Below are 18,164 nucleotides of genomic sequence, written 5' to 3' on the forward strand. Positions count from 1 at the left end.
TTTTTTTAAAGAAAAAAGAAAAAAAGTGTGTGGTAGTGACGTGGTGAACAGAGACAGGTGTCGCGATATTAGGGGTGTTAAGTGGCGCTGATGTGGCAATCTGTTAAATTTTGACCTGAAAAATAGACGGAAGTACCAAGTCCGTCTTTCCCCAAAACTCAGGTACCATCTAAGATACGAATTGAAACTAAGGTACCAAAAAATAAAGTTTTCAAACCTCAGGTACTAAAAACGTATTTAACCCTAAATTTTTTTGATTATGCCTTTAAACATATACTTACTATTGAGAATAATCTCATTTAGACCAGCCCATTTGAAAAATCATGGGCCTCCAGGCCAGTATTGACTCACAAAAAATTGTGAGCCCCAAGCCAAGACAATAAGACTCCCGGGTGGACCTAACCCAAAGAGATAGACACCTAAACGAGTCAACCCCAGCGAAGGCTATTTTCGGGGACGATATGACAGTCGGCTCGTCCAGATTGTGTCCTAGGACCAAGATTCAACTTCTCACAAGTATGTCTCGAGAACTCAAGTATTGGTCTTATCATAGAAGATGTCAAGGATGTTCATTCCTTGATCCATAGAAGGAAGGATATAGCAGGTTCTCAACCCCTGAAATTTCGAAACTAAGTCTCATCCAATGAAATCCGAATTAAGACCATACTTGAAGCTGAATTGGAGTAGAAGTCAGAATCCAAGTTCAATTAGGACTTGTTGAAGAATTTGGTCAACAGTCTTACACCCAGTTGGATTAGGGTAGGATTGCCGAGCCAAGTCAAACTATTAGCACTCCCAGTTAAAGTTGGAGTAGAAACCGTAATCCATGTTTGACTACAACTCGTAGCCTATAAATAGGCTCTAATACCATGTATAAACCCTAGACTGAATTATTGTGCGTTTGGCATACTTAATTTTCTCCCAGAGACTTACTTAAGCATTGGAGTGAGACCCCGCAATCACTCCACGCGAGTTCTCTCTTAATTTTAGTTGTTTTGCAATGATCGTGGGAACGTGAAGAACATCGAAGAATATGTTGTTCACACCGTACCGGAAACTACTCTAACACTTACAATGTATAGTAGGGGTAAAAATGCGGGTAGATAATAACCGACCGCATCCATTATCCATACATCACCGTTATCTGCTATCCACTTATGCGAATAGCGGTTTTAAGGTATGCGGATGCTGTTAATAACCGCATCCGTATTTCCTTTATATATAATTTATAATATATATTGAATTAAATCTATTAAATCCTAATTACTCTATGGGACAATGATCATCTATGGTTGATAATCGTACATTGTGTAACAAGTGAAATATTAATTTATTTAAGCTCGCATATATTAATAACAACATTATTTAATCTTGCATATAGATTTAGATAGTAATCCAAAACACTCATTATCTTGTATGCGGATGGAAGATAATAATCTTGCAAATGCGGATAGTAATCGCATTATGTGGATGCGGATACAGATACCTAAAAGTGATAAATGCATTATGCAGATATGGATGTGGATATTGCTAATAACCACATATGCATTTTAACCCCCAATGCATAGTAAAAGTAAAAGATTAATTGAAATAAACTACTTCTAATGATAACCTATTATCTATAATATTCAAATCCTAATTCTAATAAAAATAAAAGACGAACTAGAATAAATCACTTTTAATGTGATAACATATTATCTTTAAATTATTTAAATCTAATCATAAAATCCTTTCTTGTAGACCTATAACGGGGACATAAATTTTCTCTAAATTGAGGGATGCATGCATAAACCTCAAAAACCTCTTCTAGAGAGAGAAGCTCTCAACTTTCTAGAGAGAGAGAGAGAGCGTGCTTTCAAAGACTTGCTTGCCGGAGGAGGGAGGTTTCATGCCTCCCTCCTCCCGGTCTTTTGTCCTCCAAGCTCCTAAATCTTTGGAGTTTTTGTCCCTCCCTGGCTTTACCAGTGGAGGATGGCTTTTCTTCCTACCATTAGGGTAGGGAGCTTTAGTTCCCTCGGACCAGTTCCGGTGGTGGTTTTGTCTTTTGACTCTTCGGGGTTGTGAAGTTTTTTATTGTGTTTTCTTTGGTTTCTTCTTTGCTTTTTCGGGCAGAAAATTTCCAGTGATTTTGTTGACTTAGTTCCGGTTGTTTTCCTTGAGTCCTCGGCGTTTATCGTCTCCTCTGGTAGTGCGTTTAAAGTCTTTATTTCAGAGCCAGATCTGTACGTTTTCACCGGAGATATCCTGTCACGCGCCCTCTAGCTGCTTTCGCCGCCATCTTCCGGTCCAACCGTCTCAAGCTGTGGTCGTGTCGTTATTCCCAGACCGACGCATGGCCTGAACGCACCGGGAACTAGTTTCCCGGATCGGCGCGTGAGGGCTACGCTTCATTACTCAGGCCTAGTTCGTGGTAGTTGGTGGTGGTTCATGGTGGTTGGGTGCTGCTGGGGTCTCGGGAGATGGCGCGTGTCTTGCATGCGCAGACTCAGGCAATGGCTGGCTCTTTTCCGGCGAGGGTAGTGGATTTTTTTCTGTTTGGATTTGTATATTCTTGTCTTTTCACAGTGTATCTTTGCAATGGGCTGATATTATATGGGCTTTTAGGTGGCTTTTAGCTAGACCAAGCTTCTTATCTTTAGTTGGGTTGTGCTTTATTGTATTGAGATGCCCAAATGTATGTTCATGTAATGTTAGCCTGTTGTATTTGATAGCTGCTTTAAGTCAGATTTTATCCTGACTTAGTGGGTGGAGATTCTTTATCTCTGGTCACTACATTGGCCGTAATGTTAGTCTTTTGTATTTGATAGCTACTTTAAGTCAGGTTTTATACTAACTTAGTGGGTGAAGATTCTTTATCTCTGGTCACTGCATTGGCCTACAAGCAGAGCTTTCGCCTTCGGGCGGTGGAATCGCCTTCTGTTTTACTCTTGTAATTGTATTGACCTTTGGTCACTTGTAATCCCCTTTTGGGGCTTTTATCAGTAATCAAGGTGATGTTCAAAAAAAAAAAAAAATTCTCTAAATTGAGATGGAGAAATTATTTTCAACCTACGGAAATTGTATTTGTTTTGGATATTTTGAAAACCCATGCATTATCTACCGTTTGGCCTCATATATTCTGTATTTGCTTTGAGTTCGGTTTTGAATATCGAGTCCAATACGAATTCGAGTGAGCTTCTGTATGAGTATTTACTCCTTGTTTTTTTTTTTGACATTTTTTTTTTTTTTTTTGACATGTCCATACAAGAGGGAGAGGGGAGATTCGAACTAATGACCTCCGCTTCATGAGGCGTGGTTCCCAGCCGATTGAGCTACCCCTTGAAGACTTTTTTGACATGATTTACTCCTTGTTTTGAAACAAAACAAATACCAAATTCAATTTTACCAATGAATTCTAACTGCGATTTGTCTTTTTATTTCAGTTTGAAAATTTTGAAAATGAAATAAAAAATAAAAACAAGAAGAATATGCTTTCAAGTTCCAAACAAGCTGTAACACATGCCTATGGATTAGGCCAAGTAAGAATAATTCAATCACATGGGTAGAAATAGTTCAATCACATGGGCTTTATTAGATAGTTATAACTGAATGGGTTTTGTTAGTTTGTTATAACACTTGGGCTTAGCTGGCAACAGTGGGTTATTCTATAAAAGCCCAAATTTATCTTGTATTGGATCATTCAGTGAATTGTAATCTCAAGTTGAGTTTTATGGGTCGATTAGCTTAGAAGTAGACCGGAGGCTAGTTAATCATCGAAATTGACCTATCTTGTAATCGTTTGTCTCATTCAATACAATCATTCAGTTCTATTTCTCAATTCATTTTTTAAACACTTCTACCATTTTCCATTATTCACCATAGAAAATATACAGAAAAACACAAAAGATCTTTAGGTGTGTTACACAAGCAGTGCATCTAAGAAACACGTAATTTTTTATTAGAATTATTTAAAAAATATGTACTTCTCACATGCTTAAGAAACATATGACAATATTATAGATCGATAGTATTTTCTTCAAATTAATTTAAAAGAAATTTCCACTCGAATGAATATACCATTCAAATTTAAAGTACTTAATAAAAAAATACAATTCTCTACTTTAACTACTTTTTTTATTATTATTATTATTATTATTTTTATTTTATTTTATGCACACTTTATCAAATTTTCTATTTGTTTTCTTTACTTTACTTTATTTTATTTTTATTATTATTATTATACTCTTCCAACAACCCATTTGGACATAAAAAGAAAGAGGGAGAATACAAAAGAAAAGCAATAAAATGATTATACATTGTGCTACCCTAAATTGCCCCTAACTAATCTCTTGGAGGGAAAAAAAACTCTTCATATGATTAGTTTAGCCATATTATTGAAGGTGCTCTTACTTTTTATAATTAGCTAATCGCTTTGCCATCTCGTTCAAATCTTGATGTGAACTTCCGCCTTTCCCGGCAACCAGGGCCGCATCACTAAGTTCTTTGGCTCGAACCCTCTCTGGCCTATCTCCCACAACCGAGATTCCCAATAGTCGAGCCAACTCGCTAGATTCTGGAATGTTTTGAGTGCCCTCACCGACTGAGATTCCCACCCCTAATTGGTCCACCAACAACTTGGAATTCGTGAATTGGTCTGCACCCATCGGCCATGTCAGCATCACAACGCCCGCTGCAATTCCTTCCAACACCGAGTTCCACCCGCAGTGAGTCAAGAACGCACCCACGGCTCGGTGCCTCAGAATGGTCACCTGTGGGGCCCACCCTTTGATCACAAAACCTCTTCCACGAACACGACCTTCAAACCCATCAGGAATCACGCCGTGGTCGTCCTGCGCCTGTCCCCCATCGGGCACCCTCAAGCACAAAATGAACTGGACCCCGCTAACTTCCAGCGCAGCTGCCAGCACATCCATTTGCTGACTATTCAACACTACGCGACTGCCAAAGCAAACGTAGACAACCGAGTCGGTAGGACGAGAGTCCAGCCACGTCATGACCTCATGACATGGCACAGAGCTGGCCCCACCTCTATTAACAGGTTCCTCCGAATCACCGTCCACCGGAGGCAATACAGGACCCACAGCCCACACGCGATCTTTCCCTAGTTCTCTCTTCAAATGCTCAATGTAAACGCCTTCCAACTCCGCGAATGAGTTCAACACCAATCCCCAACTCGCGATGTTGGCCAGCATGTTATTTCTGTAAAAGTCCCAATCTGGGTCTCCTTCTTGACCGATTCTAAAGTGCTGAGGGACCTGCCACCAAGGGTAAACAGGGGAATTCGGGATTCTCGGAAGCGAAACTAGGAAATTGATGTTCTCTGGATCATCGTTCTTCGGTGGGTCGCGACTAATGGAAAAACCCACTGACAGCCCAAAGGCACCGGACGGCGAGAAGACGAGTCGTGGTACGCCTAGCTCGCACGCGAGGTGGTGGGTCCAGCCGAGGAAGAAATCTGAAATAATAGCCACAGGCGGCGAGGAATGGGATTGGAACCACTGGAGGAGGATAGGATAGTGAAGGTCACGCAAGGCGCGCATGTTAGCGATGTGCCTCTTTTGTGGGGGAGGCGTAATATCAGGGGCGGGGAGGACCAAGTGGTTGAGAGAAGATGGGTGGGAGGAGATGTACGGGTCAAGTAAAGGGAGGTTATTGGGGGTTACCAAAACGGTGACGGTTAGGCCGCGGGTGAGTAACTCCCGGGTGAGGTCAAGGAGGGGAATAATGTGGCCTGCGGTTGGGTAGGGATAAGCGAGGACGTGCAGGGCAGGGGTGGACATGGTTAAGAAAGTTGGGAGGCTATTCGGTGGCAGTGGTGCTAAAATTGGTAATGGGGCTGTTGCTTTTATCTAGAGGATGATCGAGCTTGTCGTGTGGAATTTCTCTTCTTTGCTCAGTTCTTCGGCTTTGACTTTGTGGTTTATATTCCAACTTTTTTCTACGTCACGCCTGACGACAGGAGCGATGAACGGTCGGTGTGAACAGACAAGATTGCTTTCGTTATTATAAGGAAAATGTTACTTATACATCACTCTCACAACAATTACACTTATACAACGCACCTCACAACAATTACACCTATACAACGCACATTGAGGTGGGACCTTATTATAAACAATGAATGGTCCAAATGCATTCGCCCCTTGCCTTTGCTGATGCCAAAGCAATCTGTGGCCGTTCATTTGGAACACTACTTGTTGGCAAAAAGTCAAATGCAATCAACTATTCGAGTTGTTGTATACGTCGCGTGCGTCAAGACTCTAGCTCTTTGTTCGGCTCTTGACCCACATGGCAGGGTTTTCTTCTTATTTTTTTTTTAATTAAAAAATAAAAATAAAAATAAAAATAAAAATCTTTCGTTTAAACACACAAGGGTCCAGCATTTCAAAATTCCCAAAAAAATTCACTTTCGTTTCCCTACCTTTCCATTTTCCTCCATCTCCTCCAACGGATTTGGATTCTTTCTATTTAAAATGGAGAAAATAAAATGTAAAAAGATAATTATGTTCTTACTTTATAACTAAATAGAAAGAATCATCTTCATTTAAAATAGAGAGGATCATGTTCTTCTTCCAACTCTCTCTCCCACCAACCACCACCCTTCGGAGCATCGCCGACCACCGTATTCTTTCTACGGCCTCTCTCTCTCTCTCTCTCTCTCACTCTCTCTCCACGGTCGGCCACTATGAATTTTTGTTGTGTTCTTTTTTCTCTCTCAATGGCCGGTCACTATTTTTTTATTATTATTATTATTATTTTTTATGAATACCAATGCTTGTTTTTGTTGTGATAATTTTTTGTTGTTTCTTTTTTGTTCTTGAAGATGCTTGCCGGGTGTTCGACAAAATGTCTGAAACGAATGACATGTTATTTATTTGTTTTGGCGAATGACTATATATATAGTGACTCAACTAAGAAAACCCTTATATAGAACAACTATTTGAATTTATTTGGTTTGCTTTCAGGGTTTATGCTATTTTGGGTTTGGAACTTGGGGGTTATGTTAATTTATAACGGGTTTTTGTTGCTTTGTTACTGAGAGAGAGATTGGAGCTGTTTTGTGTGTTGCTTTGGAAAGTTCATGATGCTTAGCATTTTTAACCGTGTATAATAATGCATGGTTAGGGAATGTATGTGTTTATGATCATCTCTAACAACTCCTATGTTATTCAAGAAATTTAGTTTTGCAGGTTTAAAATATGTGCTTTGTTTGTTTGCTTGGAAAGATAAGGTAGAGGGATAGAGGATAAGTGAAATAGTGAAAGGGCTAAACTTTGGGAGTTGTTAACTTTTTATTTGGAATGTTATGGATTTGTTGGTAATGTTGGTGCTGTTCTTGTGTTTCATCGATGAGAAATTTTTGAGGGAAAAGAGAAAGGTTATTGTTTGTGGTTTGGAAAACTGAGGGAGAGAGGAGGAGAAAGAAATGTCAGATAAGAATGCTAAATCCAAAAAAAAAAAAAACTGTTTTTTTATGTAATTATATTATGGTTTGCATCTGGCAGTAACTATTTGAGTGTAAATGTAGTTAGCTGGGTTACTTTTCTGATGTGGCAGAGAACTGTTAAATTGGTTATCTGAAAAAGAAAAATAGTGAACTACTAAATTGGTTGTCCGAATCTTAGTGCCTTCCATGCTAAATGCAAACTGCCCATGATGAATGATCATGCCCTATTTTTGAATTCAACTTCTTTTCACATTTTTTTTTTTTGGAATATCTGTGCAGTTCCAAATGGATGCAACGACCTTGATCTGGACAATTACTCATGGACGCAGACACTACAAGAGGTCACTTTAAATGTTCCCATGCCTACTAGAACTAAATCAAGGTTTGTTGTATGTGAAATAAAAAAGAACTATCTCAGAGTAGGACTTAGGGGCCAGTCTCCAATAATTGAGGTAAGTCTGCTTGTAGGCTTGTTTTTAATGTGTTAAAACTCATCTGATTTGCTGTTTCTTTCTTTTTGATAATGGACAATGACAGAGTTACTCTAGAATTCTGCAATCATACCAGAAGCTCGACAAGTGATCAAGAAAGAAGAATTTGATATTGCTCGAGGTTAAAATACTTACAAGCGATTATGAAGATCTGCAGTTATATGGTCTCAAAACACATAGGAAAACACCAACTCCTTTGTTCACTATAGGTTTTTAGGCTTGGAGCTTGGTGTTGGGGGCTAAAGTTTTTTAGTTGATTTCATTTTGTCCAAGCTATAATTTGTGGTTGTATTGCATATGGATAAATACTTTAAACTTGGTGTTGTAGTATGTTGGTAGGTTTTACACTTGTTTGTAGTTAACGGTAGTGTTGGTTTGTTGTTATTTTTTAGATTATGGTACACGTAATTTCTGTTAGTGTTTGTAATAGGTGTTAGGTATTGTGCCATGCACACAAATCAATTGATGTTTTCTTCATGTATAAGAATTACATTATTTTGAAAAGTTGTGTTGTTTCAATTGATATTATCTTAACGTATAAGAACTATTAACAAGTGTTTGTTAAAATGAACAAATGGATATACATCTTAATTTTATCTTATTTTCATCAAACGCACTAGCAAATATGATTTCATGCTCATGACAAATTCACTATATAAACATTTATGTCTAACGGACAATAAGTAGATGGCTGAGCAAACCAATTTGATCATTTTTCCAATCTTAAAGCTGCAAATACTCAAACAAATAGATAAATGTTTTTCAACTTTCTTGCTAAATATACTTGCTGCAGACGCAACAGTTCCAATTGAAAAGCTTTAAAAAAAGATGTGCACTGCCATCGATCTAACAAGCTACCACCATAAAGTGAAGATATGTGTTTGTCACATTGATAAAATTAAAACCCCCATGCACACAACACATAAGACAACAAAAATTCATTGGAATTCATTACATATAAGACAAAAATCCATTGGAATTCATTACAAACAGACAAGAACCAAGTTCACAAGCATAATGTTTCCAAGCTTACAAGAAAACGTTAAAAATAAGAGAAAAGCGACGAGTCCAGAAACAATTAGAATGCTTCATCTGAAAAAGGGTTGGCACCTACAACTTTGTTATAGGCTTTAGATTTACCTACTCCAAGAAAAATAAATCTTGAAATTGCCTAACGGTTAGTCACTATTTTCTCTGAATGCTTCTCAGTTGCTACATCATTGATACATCACTCATTCAGTTGCTCACAAGAATGATATCATAAGAGAATATCGTTTCATGTATTCCAATAATAATATGATCACCTAAAACATGAAAGATCACGTTAGGCAATAAAAACGATGTAATATCAACTTTGCAGGTAATGCTTAAAAACTAACCACTTACAGGAAGTAAATGAGATCTCCAAATAATTTAAGTTAATTAGTGGATACCATAAAGATTAATATACAACTTGCATGTAGATTTAATCTTACTGTATGAATCTTCCTTTGCCAAAATGACTTGATTCTATCTCATATCTATTAAAGGGACGGGTGGAGAAAAGCTTAACTATGATTATCCTTCCAGTGAATACTTTTTCCCAGTGAATTCTTGAAACTTTGGCTCTTCCATCTTCTGCGGCAGCTCTTGATTGCTGTTCTTTGGGGCAACCCGAACATTACAAAAACCAATCAGTTTTTGCACCAGTTATACAAAATAAGAATTAAAAAAAATAAAAACGAGGGAGCTTTATTACAAGACAAGAAAGACGTACTTTTGGTGCTTCCTTTCCAGGTTTGTTTGCATTTGAACCAAACACAAGCCTTCCAGAGAGTTGATGTGAGGCAGGATTTGTTGGCTTAGAATAATTGGATCCATTTTGACCCTCTGGTTGGTCGTGCTTAAGCATGGGAGAAGAAGCTGATGCAGCTGATTGTGTCAAGGGTTTTCCATCCAAACGTCTCCCAGAACCAGTGAATGGGCTGATCTTTCCAACCTGCAAATGAACATTGAGGTAAGATATGAGAGAAGAGTAACACGTGCGCACACAGTGAACAAGGTTGTTGCCAAGGTAGATATGAAAATGGCAAATTGACTAACATAGCTTTGGGGTTGGAGATATCTAAGAAGTCCTTGGTGTGGGGCTGCAGCATCATATATGTTCCTTTGCAAGGCTGGCATTCTTCACTTGTACTACGTCTCCCTCTTGTAGGAGCACGTTTTTAATCATCTAGCAGTGAAAAAAACAAAAGTCAGCACTAAATAAGAGGCAAAACATCAGGAGAACCACAGCAATTTTAGAAGATCAAAGAGAGAAAAGCATACCCAGCATGGTAAATATATCAGTCCCTCATCAGCAACAAATTCTAGGGCTCGCTAAAAGCAAACCTGACATGCAAAAGCGTTAGGAAACAGAAAGGACAGGTTAAAAATAGATAAATTACTGACTTACCAAGGCGATCAAGAGCTGAGGGAGGCATAATAACTGGAAGCAAAACGAAGCCTCATAAGTAATACTTCAGCTTTAAGAACTATCAAGAATTAAGAGAAAATAAACATATAAACAGAGGATATTGTCACAGAATTGGTCTAGCAGTAAACGTACTTTTATCACCCTTTTCCAAATGTGCCTGCAAAGATTCAGAGAAATAATAAATTTGGAATAGGAAATCAATAAAAAATCAAGAGCCTAACTAAAGAGTAAATACTAGACCAACTCATGTATACAATATGAAAACTAATTATGTGTATAAACCAGTATTTTCCTCTATGTCATGAGTTATTATAAATATCAACTTAGTCAATAATGCAAATTGGTAAGCTTACAAATCTAACAACCAATTTCAAGAGATTCTTATAATCAGAGTATTGGGATAATTAGTTAGAGTCTAACAGAGATGATTCTGACATTTCCAATTTAACCAATAGAATTGCTCATAGTAAAGTAAATGAAATTCAGCAATGGCTACTGTCAAACCCTCTTCAATGAAGGAGACAGGGTAACATAGATAAATCTGTTCAAAAATTGAATTACCGCGGTCTTCATAAGCCTTTAACCATCAAAACAAACAATCGGATGAGTGATCAAAAGCTGAGCTGGGAGCAAAATATAAAATTGAAAAGTTTGATAAAGAGAACATATAGGCTCATGAATTGCTACTCACCAAATGATGCTATCACAGAAATAAACCATTGCTGAAATCTTATTCCACAAGACATGCAAAAGGCCACTATTTTTTAGTCCATACATTCATGCTAATCGATTGAATTGACCAAGGTTACAACCAATACAAAAGAGAAATCAAATTCTCCATAGAATTGGGTTCCCACAATTTTTTAAGACTTACATTGTTTTTAAAGATATAATTCAGCAAATGCAAACAACAAAGAATACAACAATGGGTTATTAACATACCATGATTAATGCGCTTGAGAAGTTTCAATAGAAAAAACCATTATCTTTCGGCCATCACAAACACGGAAATTTCAACCAAAAAAAAAATGCTCAACAACCATCACCCCCAATTCGGCCCACACTCTCCATTTTCTAATAATTACATACATCAATCACAACTATTCAAAGTTAAACCACAAATGAATACCCCAATTTTCATAAAGCTTGACAAGAAAATAAAGCAAAAAACCTAAATAAGGTGTTCAAGGGATTAGGGATTCAGACCCCCCAAATCCAGATCTGAGTTTCAAACCCAACTAGATTGAGAATAATGGAACTGAGATTCTAGTTTCAAACTAAATAAACCAACAATACAGGGAAATATACAGCATTAGAGTATCCAACAAAAAAAGCAGACTTTCTTAGACTAAAATTCTGAATTGATAATCCAAAGGCTAACCCAGCCCAACACATCAACCCAGCATCTACCAACATCAAAGGAAGTGAAGTGCACGTGTCAGAACTCAAGAGAGAGGAAAGGGGGAGAAAGAGTTTACCTGGAATTTTTTTTTCCCTGCAGTTAGGCTGCTTGCGCATGATTTGTAGAGAGACAACGACGAGCTCCTAGATTTGGGCCTGCAATGTGAGAGAGAGAGAGAAAGAGAGAGAGAGAGAGGGGGGGGGGGGGGGGAGACTGACTATAGAGTCGGAGATCTGCAGTGGCCAGCTCTGGCGCTCCTTATCGGACCTGGTCGGAGATCTGCGTTGCTCGTGGGTGGCGCTCGGTCTGCTGGGTCCGAGTTCAGTGGTTGCCGGTTGTTGGGTAGCAGTCGGTGGAGAGGGGGGATTTAGGAAATGGGGGGAAATTTTGTAAAGTGAATCTGAAAATGTCGACCCACCCGCGTTTTCAACGATTTGTTTTTTGTTTTTTAATAAAAAAACAAAAAGCATGCCACATTGGTCAAGAGCCGGACATTAGACAGACTCTTGATGCACGTATAGCATTACACCAACTATTCATTGCATTGAAATGCAATTTTCAACACCAATGGAAGTTATTTGCTACTTGTTTTGAAAACAAACAATTAACACTCCTTCGTGGCTATAAGATATTTCGTTCCTGCGCTCCTTTAAATCACCTATTTTTTGCGGATGATTTGGTTATCTTTACTTCAGCTACTTCCAATGAAGCTACTATTATTAAAACCTATATGGATAAATATAGCTCCTAGTCTGGACAGTCAGTAAATATTTCTAAATCTACCATTATTTTTAACAAGAACACAGGTGCTTCCACTATCTCTGAAATCCAGGTTATTCTTCCATATGTGGCCACTCCAGCTTCTGCCAAACACTTGGGGCTCCTTATGTTGTTTAGTATATCAAAGCATGCATCCTTTCTTGATGTTCTAGATAAAGTCCAGGGAAAAATTGAAGGTTGGAGATCCAAAACTTTATCTCAGGCAGGCAAAACAGTTCTGGTAAAGGTTGTTTCTTCCGCTATTCCATCCTATGCAATGAGTTCTTTCTTGCTTTCATATCATCAACAATTGAACATAGCCTTCAAAAATTTATGGTGGGGTTTTTCTAAGGATAAATCTCGTAACTTATTTCTTAAATCCTGGAGCTCTTTATGCATGCCAAAGGATAAGGGTGGATTGGGGTTTCAACTTATGAAGGATATTAATTTATCTCTCATTACTAAGCAGCGATGGAAGATTCTTTCAGATCATGACAGTCTTTGGGTTTCTCTCTTCAAAACGAAATATATCAAGTATGATAATCTCCGATCTTCTCCTCTGAGCTCTGGATCTTTTATATGGAATGGTATTAAAGCTATTGTGCCTCTCTTAGCCTCAGGCATGTGTTATATTCCATATATTTCCAGCCAGTTATCAGTTTGGTCTTCTCCTTGAATTCCCACTATATCTAATTTCAAGCCTATGCCCTGTGTCCCTACTTTCACTAATCTCTACCCTTTGTTAGTTGCAGATCTCATTTGCCCTTCAACTAGTACTTGGAACATGAATATTCTATCTTTTCTGTTCCATCTAGTTACTGTCTTCGAAATTCAGAAAATAAGTATTAGAAATACCAATAATTATCTTCTTTGGACCCCTTCTTCTTCTGGTTTTTTTTCAACAAAATCTGCTGATCACCTTCTCACCTCAGCTTGTTCTCCAATTATCTCTCCTTTACCAACAACTACTTGGAAAGCGCTTTGGAAACTCAATCCGAATCATAGATTGCGTTTGTTCCTCTGAAAAATGGTTTGAAATATTATCCCCACAAAGACCCGTATTTCCTATTCCAACCCCTCTTCCCCAAAGGACACATCTTGTTCTCTTTGTTCCTTCTTGACAGACTCTCTGTTACATTTATTTTTCTCTTGCCCCATAGCTCGAGTAGTCTGGCAAAATTCATTTTGGCCTATGGATAGCCTTGCTTTACATATTAACTCTATGCCAGATTACTTGTCTATTATTCTGCATCTGGAGACAATTGGGATCCCCATATCGGATTCACATCTTTTTCAAATTTTTGCTACTGTCGCATGTGATCAAATTTGGTATGCCAGGAATAAAGCACTACATGAGGAGCTGGTTCCAAATGCTTTAGTCATATCTTCTACTATTAACAGGATTGTTAAGAACCACCATTCGGCTTGGATCAATAAGCTAGTTCCCCATCAAGCTGTTTGGAAAAAGCCTAGTCCACCATTCTACAAGATCAATTATGATACTACTATTCGGCAATCTTTCTCGGCTCAAGCTGCGGTTTGTCGGGATTCCACAGGTTCTATTATTCGATGCTCTACTATTATCAGTCTGCCATGTACTGCTGTTTATAGTGAAGCTATTGCAGCCTTATTGGCGGTTCATTTGGCTCTCTTTAAACCTGTCTTAAGTTATCTTGGAATGAGACTCACTTATAGTTACACTAGCTCTTACTAATCCAGAAATTACGCAAGACTGGAGAATATCGTCTACTGTTTCCCATATTCTATCCATCATTATACTCACAACTAGTTGGTCAGTTAGTCAAGTCAACCGAAGTGCAAAGTTCTGTGCCCATTATGTGGCAAATTGAGCCGCGACTAGATTCTCATCTAACTGCATTCCCGTTCTATCTTTTAGCTCTGGTTCCTTTCCTACCTGTTTTGGAAAGGAAAACTCTTCCTCTTTTTTAGTTCCATAATGTTTGGTTTCCTCTTAAGTACTTAAAAAAAAAAAAAAAAAAAAAAAAAAAAAAAAAAAAAAAAAAAAAAAAAAAAAAAAAATTAACTCTCAAATTTTACCTATGAATTCTTAATTGTGATTTGTTTGTTTGTTTGTTTGTTTTTTTAATTTTTTTAATTTTTATTTATTTATTTCGGTTTGAAAATCAAATAAAAAATGTCTCCAACAAGTGGTGCATGTAAGAAACATATAATTTTTTAATATAATTAAAAAAAGAAGAAGAAGTTGTCTCACATGTTCACATTTGATGACAGTATTATAGTCATAGACAGATAATATTTTTTTTTAAACCCAATTTAAAAGAAATTTACGTCCGTATGAATATAACATTCAATCCTTTTATTGGAATGCTTAAAAGTTAATTAAAAAGAAAAAAGAAATCCATAGTGTCATTTTCCCTAAATTTTGTTTGGCTCTCTAGAAACACAAGAGAATAAAAAAATTTAAGCTCAAAGATATACCAAACTCTGATTTTTATTTTACTAAACTCAGTTTGGTATAGCTAAGGTTAAGCTCAAAGTTCAAATAAAGGAATAGACTTCATTCACATTCAAATCTCATGGAAAACATTAAGGAAGGAACCATTCAAAATTCTAAACGTCACCTAGCGGCTAGCCGCTTCACGAGCTCATCCAAATCTTTATCCGAGCTCCCTCCTTTGATCGCACCCAAAGCCGCATCACTGAGCTTCTTGACTCGGACTCTCTCGGGCCTTGTAGCATTCACAGATTCAGCCAATAGACGAGATAACTCAGTCGACTCAGGAATGTTCTCCATGTCCTCACCAGCTCTAATTCCCACGCCTAACTGCTCAACCAATAGTTTCGCATTTGTGAACTGGTCCGCACCCATTGGCCACGTCAGCATCACCACCCCCGCGTCGAGCCCTTCCAGCACCGAGTTCCATCCGCAGTGAGTCAAGAACGCACCCACCGCTCGGTGCCTCAGTATGGCCACCTGTGGGGCCCACCCCTTTATCACTAAACCCCTACCCTCCACACGATCTTCGAACCCTTCCGGAATTGCTCCCACATCATCGCCCACGTGTCGCCCACGGCCCACCCCAACGCACAAAATAAACTGGACCCTACTATGCTCCAAAGCATCAACCAGCACATCCATTTGCTTCCTTGTCAACGACGTACGACTCCCGAAGCACACGTAAACGACCGAATTGTCATGTCGCGCGCCTAGCCACGTCATAACCTCATGACAGGGCAACGAGCTGGACCCACCTCGCTTAGCAAGTCCTATAAGGCTGTCTTCCGGAGGCAATAACGGGCCCACAGCCCAGACTCGATCATGCCCGAGTTCAGCGCGCAGGTGTTGCAAGTAAACTCGTTCCAACTCAGCAAACGAGTTGAAAACGATACCCCAGCTGGCTATGTCATCGAGCATGTCACTCCTGAAAAGTTCCCAATCTGGGTCTCCTTCCTTACCATTTCTATAATGACGAGAGATCTGCCGCCAAGGAAAATCCGGGGAATGAGGGATTTTGGGGAACGATATTGGCGAACCCATGTCATTAGGATCAATTGGTTTGGGTAGGTCTCGCCACACAGATGAAAGAACTGAGAAGCCAAAGGCACCGGACGGCGAGAAGACGAGACGTCGCACGCCGAGCTCGCAAGCAAGGTGGTGGGTCCAGCCGAGGAAGTAATCGGAGATAATAGCTACAGGGGGGGAAGGGTGGGAACGGAACCACTGGAGGAGTATAGGATAGTAAAGTTCGCTCATCGCGCGCACCTTAGCAACGCGAGTCTTTCGTGGGGGATCGTGAACCTCCGGGGCGGAGAGAACCAAGGGTTGGATTGAAGAAGGGTGGATGGAGAGGAGTGGGTGGAGCAAAGGGAGGTTGTCGGGGTTGATCAAAACGGTGACCGTAAGGCCACGGGCGAGTAACCGGTGGATGAGGTCGAGAAGAGGTATGATGTGACCGGAGTCTGGGTATGGATAGGCAAGGATGTGTGGCCCGGCGGTAGTGGAAGACATGGCTGAAATCAAAAAGCTTTTGTTAATGATAGAGGGATTTTTGCTTTTTCAGACTTTGTTCCGACTTTGGATACTTTCTCGCACATTCTCGTACGTCATGCATGACGATGTGGGTTATCGTCTTCAATGGGGAATATGCTAAGTTGATGCTTTAAAAAAACTGTCGTTGTATATACAACGTGATACAAACATTTGTTCCTCGTACTATATGTTTTTCATTTCTTTACAAACATTTTTTGATAAGTAAAAAGCTAAGTATATATAACAACGTGATACAAACATTTCCTTCAAAATGTTTTGTTGAAGCAATTTCTGTCCGGTGACGTGGCATCATTAAAGACGTCCCTTCGTCTGTGTCTTGGCTTGCAAAACAAGAAAGACCCACCGGGGGTTGGCCGGCGAAGCCTCCTCCGACGGTCAAGTCAGTCAGGTGTTTGTATGAAGAGGAGAGAAAGAGGGAGAGAGAGAGAGAGAGCTCGAGGGAATAATCCCCCCTTTCAATAGTCCTGATACCCCCTTTTATACCTCTGCATGCTATATGTCCATTTTGCCCCTGTCAAGCACAAAACTTTATGTAGACGTCTGATATTTTCTATGACCTGATCTGACTGGTCTCATAAATACTAAAGGCTGCTCATGACCAAGGCTCAAGGTCCGGAGACCAAACCGGAGTCCGGAGTCCGGGATTCTGTTTGAGGGGCTGATCTGGCCCCACTCTGAGTAGGGGATGAATATTTCCCTAACAATTACCCCCCAATTCTCCTATCTTTATTATAAAAGGTATGGAGAATTTACCCAATGGAACCTTCATGATTCGACTGATTTGTCGTTCATTTCTCATCCAATTTGCAAAATGCTTTCCTCTGATCCCATAGACACTTGAGCGTTTCTCCGATCGTCTTTCTACATAGCTTCAAGCCATTTATGGCGGGCAATCAAGAGTTTATTTCTGTCATAAATTCATCACTAGTAAGGCGTACCTAACGTCCCGTAAATTGTGTATGCATTGATCATCATTATTTTTCTATATATTCGCACTTTCCTTAGCTGGAATATCATTGGTCTTCGGATTGCTCATTCGAGTAGATCTTTCTTTCTTCTTATCCCTTTCTCAAAGATCGGATCCTTGCCTTTCATCATTTTTTTTTTAAACTCTTCAAACTTTCTCGCAATGTTCTTCATTCCCGGTGTGGTCTTCACGACCGAGCATATTCGCAAATCCATTAAGGACTGTCTTGGTCTAGAAGTTCCTTGCCCTAGAGTATTCGCTCCTCACGACGATTCTACCGAATGTGTGATCTCCGGCTTTAGACACACAAGGGTGTGTGACTTCCGGCCTTACGCCAACCTGTTCCTGTCCAACCTGCAGGAATTGTGCAGCTCCCCAATTTTACTCCGACTGCTCACGAGAGCTCAAACACTTAAGCCGCACTTGAACTTTACGCGAGTGAACCCTTCAAAATTTTCAGGCAACTCATCTTTGCAGTGCAAGGATTACTCGTGACCGGATGACTACCCTGCACAATATTCTTTCGGGGGTGTTTGTTCTCTTTGTCTTCATGTATGTGTGTACTCCGAGTAAATCTAAATAAATCTTCTTCTTTGGTGAAAGTCATATC

General features: G+C 39.3%; 3 protein-coding genes and 1 long non-coding RNA gene across 10 annotated transcripts; 1 reads left to right on the forward strand and 3 right to left on the reverse strand.

Annotated features, from left to right (window-relative positions):
- Positions 1-4,224: 4,224 nt before the first annotated feature.
- LOC133866494 (UDP-glycosyltransferase 89B2-like) lies at positions 4,225-5,877 on the reverse strand. The gene has a single exon (XM_062303033.1). The coding sequence runs from the start codon at positions 5,778-5,780 to the stop codon at positions 4,386-4,388; it is 1,395 nt and encodes a 464-aa protein (XP_062159017.1). The 5' UTR covers positions 5,781-5,877; the 3' UTR covers positions 4,225-4,385.
- A 555-nt stretch (positions 5,878-6,432) lies between these two features.
- LOC133865414 (protein BOBBER 1-like) lies at positions 6,433-8,360 on the forward strand. The gene is made up of 3 exons (XM_062301818.1): positions 6,433-6,622; positions 7,727-7,899; positions 7,985-8,360. The coding sequence occupies exons 1-3, from the start codon at positions 6,562-6,564 to the stop codon at positions 8,027-8,029; spliced, it is 279 nt and encodes a 92-aa protein (XP_062157802.1). The 5' UTR covers positions 6,433-6,561; the 3' UTR covers positions 8,030-8,360.
- Positions 8,361-8,896: 536 nt separating this feature from the next.
- Positions 8,897-14,466, reverse strand: LOC133865472 (uncharacterized). Of its 7 annotated transcripts, XR_009899744.1 has the most exons (8): positions 11,872-14,466; positions 10,526-10,550; positions 10,373-10,405; positions 10,246-10,308; positions 10,021-10,150; positions 9,695-9,916; positions 9,414-9,574; positions 8,897-9,242 (listed from the first exon to the last, which is right to left on the reverse strand). It is a non-coding gene; the product is annotated as an uncharacterized LOC133865472 (long non-coding RNA). The 7 variants fall into 7 exon arrangements; XR_009899746.1 differs by having other exon boundaries at positions 10,373-11,938; positions 12,014-14,466; XR_009899743.1 differs by having other exon boundaries at positions 10,526-14,466.
- Positions 14,467-15,073: 607 nt separating this feature from the next.
- LOC133867336 (UDP-glycosyltransferase 89B2-like) lies at positions 15,074-16,645 on the reverse strand. The gene has a single exon (XM_062304066.1). The coding sequence runs from the start codon at positions 16,543-16,545 to the stop codon at positions 15,154-15,156; it is 1,392 nt and encodes a 463-aa protein (XP_062160050.1). The 5' UTR covers positions 16,546-16,645; the 3' UTR covers positions 15,074-15,153.
- Positions 16,646-18,164: the final 1,519 nt, after the last annotated feature.

This window comes from Alnus glutinosa, chromosome 4 (assembly GCF_958979055.1).
Source record: "Alnus glutinosa chromosome 4, dhAlnGlut1.1, whole genome shotgun sequence".
Classification (NCBI taxonomy): Eukaryota; Viridiplantae; Streptophyta; class Magnoliopsida; order Fagales; family Betulaceae; genus Alnus; species Alnus glutinosa.